This window comes from Lathyrus oleraceus, chromosome 5, assembly GCF_024323335.1.
Source record: "Lathyrus oleraceus cultivar Zhongwan6 chromosome 5, CAAS_Psat_ZW6_1.0, whole genome shotgun sequence".
NCBI classification, from domain to species: domain Eukaryota; kingdom Viridiplantae; phylum Streptophyta; class Magnoliopsida; order Fabales; family Fabaceae; genus Lathyrus; species Lathyrus oleraceus.
This window is the reverse complement of record NC_066583.1, coordinates 629,825,808-629,833,342: the sequence shown is the minus strand read 5'-3', so window position 1 is coordinate 629,833,342 and position 7,535 is coordinate 629,825,808. Positions and strand designations below refer to the sequence as shown.

Genomic DNA, 7,535 nt, shown 5'->3' with positions numbered 1-7,535 from the left:
TTAGCTTTTTCTCCATTTTTCAAATTCTTTAAATTTAATTTTCCTCTACTTTTATTTACTCTTATTTTAATTAATTTCATAACACCATTTAAAATTTTAAAATTATAATTTTATAGTTTTTTCGTCATAAAAAAATCGTCATTTTTCCTTAAAAAACCTTCATACTATTTTCTTCTTTATGTTGGCATTAACAACAACAAAAGAAGAAAGTTATAGCCATGTAAGTCATTGTACATAGTAATGTTTACATACATATATGTATAAGTCATACAACAATTAACAATATTGCCATTCATTGCAATCACAAACTCACAATGACTAACTTAGCTAATAATAATAATATTAAAATCCTTTAAACTTTGAGATTTGTACAAAGGAACAAAATATATATAATATGAACCTAGCTAAGAGATGAATTATACATATAATTCAATGATCATGGACTATAGAAAGAAGGACCACATTTGCATTTCCAGCTCTCAGGTTCATAATTTGCATACTCAAGCCCCAAATGACTTCTCCTTCTGCTTTTACTTGGAACTTGAATTGCTTCACATGGTTTGCATCCATAACATTTATGCTCACAGCTTGGTGGACTTGACCCTATCTTGATGTTACTCATCCCTATATTCTCTGGCTTTATACTTTCTCTTACCTTCATTTGCATATAATTAATTAGGATTATGGTTGTGGTATAATATTAGTACAATGCATCAAAATTTACATAATGTTAGAAAACTCACCTTTTTTGACTCTATGGTTTGGTATGGTGCTAGTGCTAGTGCTGGTGCTGGTGCATCTTTTGGATCTGATATATTAATGAAAGATATATAAGTAGTGTACTTTGAAAAATACTACTGTAATTAAGATCTAAGTTTAAAAGAGAAATACTAAAAAAATAAGGGTTAAATAACTAACCTTGATGGGACATTGCATGAGTTGAAAAAAAGGGTCTTTTAGCTACAGAAACACAACTCAGTAGATTCATAGCTAGCATAAAATAGAACAATCTTCCTTTCATGATGAATCAAATGATGAATGTGATGAAGATGCAACAAGGTGTGATGATTATTGCTGTATATACTAAGAAGAGAGAGAGAGAGAGAGAGGGGAGAGGCTATAAGAGATGAGAAAGTTGTTATTCCCAAAAAGATGACACTCTTTGAGATTTTGCTTTAGAAACACACAAGTGATTCTGGTAGTTTCTTGTTACACACTGATCAACAAGTTTCACCTATTCATTTGACAACTCCTAAGACCACTCTGTTCAGTTTTTCCACTACCTATAAGGTTAGATTACTTGCTTAACTTTCAATACTCTCTCTCTCCCTCTCTCACTCTCTGCCTCAAATCAACCTAAAAGGGTGCTGCTATATATGGCTCTCTATTTGTTCAGAATAACAGCACCCAATTTCAGTCTATACATACCTATAACTATTATCTTATAGTACTGGTATTTTTTTTCAAATTCATTTAATAACCTATGTATTATCTATAAAATATATTATATATTTTTTTCTGAATTATTGAATAATTAATATATTTGGTTGGTGTCATATCAGATATATATACTGAGTCATATATATTATATTTTCCAGATTTATTGAATAATTAATATATTTGATTTCGGATAAAATATACTAGTATTTAATATTTATATATTAAAATAAATAATAATAATAATTTTGAGACCTAGACTGCAGAGTCTTTGTCTTATAGATACTGTGATTACCGTATAAGGAAGAAAGAAATCAAATCGATATGGCACACAGCTAGAGTGTCAGTTTTATGAAGTTTTATGAAATGGAAAGCAAAGTAAAGAGCATCATCTTCTGAGATATGTAATGAATGAGTTTGTTATTAGTAGTGGAATACATTAAATGTTTTTTGTACTAGGGTCAGCTTTTCATGAGTTGGTTGTTGTTGGGAAACAGGTAAGTTATCATTACCAATATCAGATTTGAGCCATTCATTTTTTTATGGAATTTAATTTGGATGTGTACTCTATGGTCTGATAATATGGTGCATGATATTCTCACATTCAATGAGTAGCTGATTCTTTTTATTATGGTACTATGTTTGGAGTGTTTTACACTGCTTCTATGGAAAATGACAAGAAAATGAGAGAAAATATGTAAATAATTAAGAGAAAACTTATAAGCCAATATTCCTCACTTCATACCAAATCTTTTTTCCTCCACCATCTCCTTTTATGCTATTCCTCATATGTTGGAAGTTGGAGCTATAACTATCTGATCATCAACATCTCAATTTTTATGGTCTAAAAATGCTCAACTTTTGTAAAGTGACTCTCAATCACAATTCATTTGGATATTTGTGTCTAATTTGATATTGTTGGTTGGACAATGCTTTAGAATTTTAGTTTGTTTTAAATTTTGAAGTTGTAATTGTGGGTATTATTTTATATAATATTTTTAATTTCTATGTTAAGGGTATGGGGTTTTCATCACCGTTTAGTGGTGTACCGACGATGTGTTTTGAGTTTTAGTTTTAATAATGTGGTATTGTTTAGTGGTTAAGTAAAAGCAATTAAGAAGTGTGAGCAGCCCTAGAAATCTTGGAATAGAGTAGTAATGAGTTCTTTGGTACATAGATGTACTCCGAGATGGTGAGTGTCTGGTTTCGAAAGAAATCAAGTACGTATATGAAATAAATATTAAAACTCTCTGGATATAATAGGATTGTTCTTGAAATTGGGAGGGTAATTGAGACAAATGTGGTAGGTCGCACCACAAAATCAACCTTAGTGAAAAGGTTTAGGAGGAAGTCTTTGATCCAATAAGTTTGGCTTGATATGAGAAGTGCTAGTGGGGGAAAGAACATTTTGCGAGGCTATTTGTCTTTTGAAGGGGGCATGGCATGTAAAGCGGGTGTATAAATATTCACACATAGTATGAAATCAATTAGGTCTCGATCCCTTTTTCTTTTCTTATGTATCTGATACGTGAGCATTAATCCTAATAGAATTAAAGCAATATTATAAACCTTTTGACTGACGGGACTTATGGTTTAGTAGAGCCACATTGAAATAGTAATATCTCACACCATGTTGTTAAATATTTTCAGATGAGCAAGTTTCAGGCAAAGGAAAGAGCAAAATGTACAAAATGTCTTTTGAGTTTGATAGTTTCATTTATGGCGTTTTGATATTGCTATGTATTTAGATTTTTAATTTTTAATAAAAAAAAGTTATGTAAGTGTATTATATATTACAAAAACAACAATCAACATTTCTCAAAGTAAAACAATTAGTGGATGGTGTTGTGGTTATGAATGATATTATTGACTTGGTTAAGAAGTTGAAAAAAGATTGTTAAGTTTTCAAAATGGACTTTGAGAAAATGTATGATTCTTATGTTTTCAAAGTGGACTTTGAGAAAATGTATGATTGTGTTAACTGATTTTTTTCTTGATTATATGTTGAGGTGGTTTAATTTTGGTGTGAAATGGAGATCTTGGATTATGACATGTAATTTTTTGAGTAACCTGATTATTTTGGTCAATGGTTTCCCTTCTAAGAAAATTAATATTCAAAGAGAGTCGAAGTAGGGAGACTATTTGACCTCATTCCTTTTCCTTTTAATGGTTGAGTGTCTGAGCCCCCCGATGAGGAGTGTGGTATTTTACGAGTCTTTTCATTAAGGATGGAAAACGGGCATGTCCGCCCCATTTTATCCCGCCCCACAAAAACATGGGACGGGGCGGACATAGTTGAGGATGCAGGTCTAAAATCTAAGCTCTCCTTGCAAAAAAATAAGGGCGGGATAGGGAAAGTCCGCTGACACTACACCTTTTAAGCCTAAAAATGCAAAAGTTTATGTAAACGCTTGTGTCCGCAAAAGCCTGTGAAGAAAATATGGTGGGGTGAAGCAGACTTATTAGAGAGTGAAGGCTTAAACCTTTGTCCCGCTCCACACTAAAGTGCTGGCAAAACGGACATGATCAACATACTGAGCTCGTTTTGTCACCCCTACTTTTCATGGTTCAAGGGGGGCATAAAGGGTCTGGTGACGTCACACCTTCAATATGTTAATGATATTATTCTCTTGGGTGAGGTATGAATGGAAAACATTTGGATTATTAAGATGGTTCTTTGCTATTTCGAGCTTGCTTCAAGTTTACATATAAATTTCTCGAAGAGTCAATTGTATCATATTAAAGTGGCAGATTTTTTCATTGAGTAAGTTAAGCACTTTCTTAAGTGCAGAATAAACACCACATCATCAATGTACCTTAGACTCCTAATGGGGACTAACCCTAAAAATTTATCTACATAGAATCCTTTACTAGGTTGATTTTAATAGGTTTGTCTCGTGGAAGAATAGAGTTTTCATTATGAGTAAGCGGGCCGTCCTTACAAATTATGCTCTAAGTGTTATCATAATTTTCTAGTTCTCCTTAATGGGAATGCCAACCATTGTCCATGAAATTCTAGTATCAGATATAAGATGTCGAAGGTAATGTCACGACACTGATATCTGTTAATACACAATGGATAAATAAACAGAATTGAAAAGCAAATCACACAAGCAATTGTTAACCCAATTCGGTGCAACTCACCTACGTCTGAGGGCTACCAAGCCATGAAGGAAATTCACTATAATAGAATTAGTTCAAAGACTATCCGTACACTTCACCAAGTTACAGTCTTTCTCACCTAATCTCTACCCGTGCAATTTCTACCTAAGCACTCTTAGATATGAAAACCCACTCACTTCCCTTGCAATCACAACCCCGTGATCTTAAACAACAATCCCTTGTGAAAAGAAAATACTTTTCAATTACAAACTCTTGATTTTACTTCACAGTTTCAATCAAGAAGACACACTCTTGATCTTGCTTCAAAGCTTTGATCAAGAAGACAAATCAGTCCAATTCAATCATCAATGGATGACTTGAATGACCTACAGACACAAACCCTAGCTCTCTCTCTAAATTTCACTCAGTCTTGGTTGTGTGTTCAAACAGGTTTTCTGAGTCCCTTTTTATAGAAACATTGGACATCTTGAAAACCCTAAATATATTTTCCAATCAAATCTTTATAACAGCTGTAAAGATCTTCCTGGAAAATAAACAAATCTGGTTGAAATCCCTGATAGAATGCGCCAGCTAGCCATATCTTCAATCAACCAATGATTGCCATTAATTGTCCAATCACAAAACACCAGACATTCATACTGAATGTTCTGTGTACAGGATGTCATGACATCGGGTCTGACATCTGGAAAAATCCTGCATAATCCAATTTCCTTTTATAGCAGGTACAGCCATATCAGATACCATGACATTGTGTATGTCATCTGAAACAATCCTGCATGAACATGTCTTCCAATTAAGCTCCAGCAGGTACAACCAATATCAGAAGCCTTGTCTTTGTATGTGGCATTCTAAAACAATCCTGCTTGCATATCTTCTTTAACTCCAGCAGGTACATAGGATATCTCATGTTAAGACATCACACATGACATCTTGTGAACACTCTTTGTTTTACCAAAATTGTTGCCAACACTTAGAATCAACAAACTCCCCCTTTGGCAAATTTTGGCTAAAACATATATCTGTCCTTTTTGTTCACAAGGTAAACTATCAGCAGTTTAAACCACATAACAGTAGTTTAATTAGCAGCAGAAGCAAAACAATTACTAGCTATGGCTACTAGTAATACACACATGCACAAGGGTACTTCTCCTCCCCCTCAATCTGTGCAACAATCAACAGAATTACTAGTTATGGATGCAACTAGTAAGACACACAAATTCACAATGCACAAGGGTACTTCTTCTCCCCCTAAATCTGTGCATTCATCAAAAAACAGCTACTGTAACTCCAGCACCTGTACCAACCAGAATGTCATACTGACATCTGCTATAACATCAACACCTGTGCACCATATCATACATCCTGTTTGACATCTGTAAACAACCTGTAGTAGCACCTAGTAACACCTGTGCACTTCTTCCAATAATAGTTGTCCTTCTGATCAGCCACATCCAACTTCCATATCAAGCACTTCTCCCCCTTTTTAGTCAAAATTGACCAAAGGTGACCAATCAGACAAAATAAATGTCTATTAGTCTAGCAGAGAAAGTTAAAACTGATGTTATAACATTAAGCATGTTAAAACAGAATATTCAGGAAGTACACAACATCATTATACACAACAGAAAGCTGAGATAATGAACAAATTCAAGGAACTCATTAAGAGCCCTAAATATTACATAACAGGCATCAAAAGGACTGCCACAAAAACAAGAAACCCAATCAAGACAACAGCCTTTCAAACAGCAACAACTTCCACCACACCCCTCCAAGTCTTCAATTCAGGCAGGAACCATTAATCAGAAGAAGAAGTATCTCCTTCACCTTCATCTTCATCTTCAGCTACACCTTCAGAGTCTTCTGAGCTTTCAGAACTGGATTGGGATCTTGAATTTGAGTCTTTTCCAACCTTTTCTATGTCTTCCCTTTCCAGGCTACAGATGAGAACTTCTAGAGCTTTTTTTCTGGCCTTGGCCACCCTTATACCATTGTCCAATTCCTTGCAGGTCTCTTTCAGTTGGTCAATCAAGCTTCCTTTAGCTGTAGACTCCCTTCTAGCAGATGTCATGACATCATTGACATGACTTCCCTCAAACAACTTATAATGAATTGACAGAGGAGTTTTCTCCTGCTTGGAATATCACTTGTACTCAAGATTCTTGGTTGTTGACTCAGGATGATCCCACAGATGATAGATGGGAATGCAATGGGCAACTTTACAGTATTGGTGGAGGCATGTCTGATGGTTTGATCAAACACAAACTTTCCAAAATTATAGTTTATCTTAGTTCCAATGGCATGAATGATCCTCCCAAGAGCAATGGAGATGGTAGAAATGTGATTAGTAGGTACCCAATTTGCAGAACCAATCTTATGCAAGATGGCATACTTGACAGTTAGTTTACTAGCTAAAAGGTGTTTCCTACTGGGCCATTCCTTAACTTGATCAACTGTAATCATCCTACAGATCTCATTATCTGTGGCCTCTAGATCCACCCCTCCATCAGTTCCTCTCCCCAGGAACCTGTTGATGATGGTTGGTGAAAGTTTCACACACTTGCCCCTAACAATCACTTTGCAGATCTCCCTGCTGCTTCTTCCATAACTCTCATCAAGAATGTTTACAATGAATTCTTTGACTAGCCCTTCATAGCATTGAGGCAGAGCAGTCACAGTTTTCATAAGACCAGCTGCCTTGATTAAATCCATTACTTCCTTCACTTCAACAGTCTCTTTCCCCAATTCTCTTTCAACTGCTACCCTTCTTTGAGTGACAAACCTCAATTTGTCTAGGTGCTCAGCAGCTACTTTTTTGGAAGACTTCTTTACAGCCTTTCTTTTGTCATAGGAGATGTCTGGAACATCGTCTTCAACATTCTCATTAGATTCAGAACTTTCACTGTCTTTCTTCTTCCTGACCTCTACTTTACTCCAAGATTTGGAGGGACCTATACCAGCAACCCTTTTCTCTTTCC

At 35.0% G+C, this 7,535-nt stretch overlaps 1 protein-coding gene across 1 annotated transcript; it reads right to left on the bottom strand.

The window, feature by feature from the left end:
- Positions 1 to 358: 358 nt before the first annotated feature.
- On the bottom strand, positions 359 to 1,462 carry LOC127083597 (EPIDERMAL PATTERNING FACTOR-like protein 3). Its single transcript, XM_051023909.1, has 3 exons — positions 919 to 1,462; positions 744 to 808; positions 359 to 655 (listed from the first exon to the last, which is right to left on the bottom strand). Exons 1-3 carry the CDS (start codon positions 1,019 to 1,021, stop codon positions 437 to 439), a joined length of 387 nt encoding a protein of 128 aa, XP_050879866.1. The 5' UTR covers positions 1,022 to 1,462; the 3' UTR covers positions 359 to 436.
- Positions 1,463 to 7,535: the final 6,073 nt, after the last annotated feature.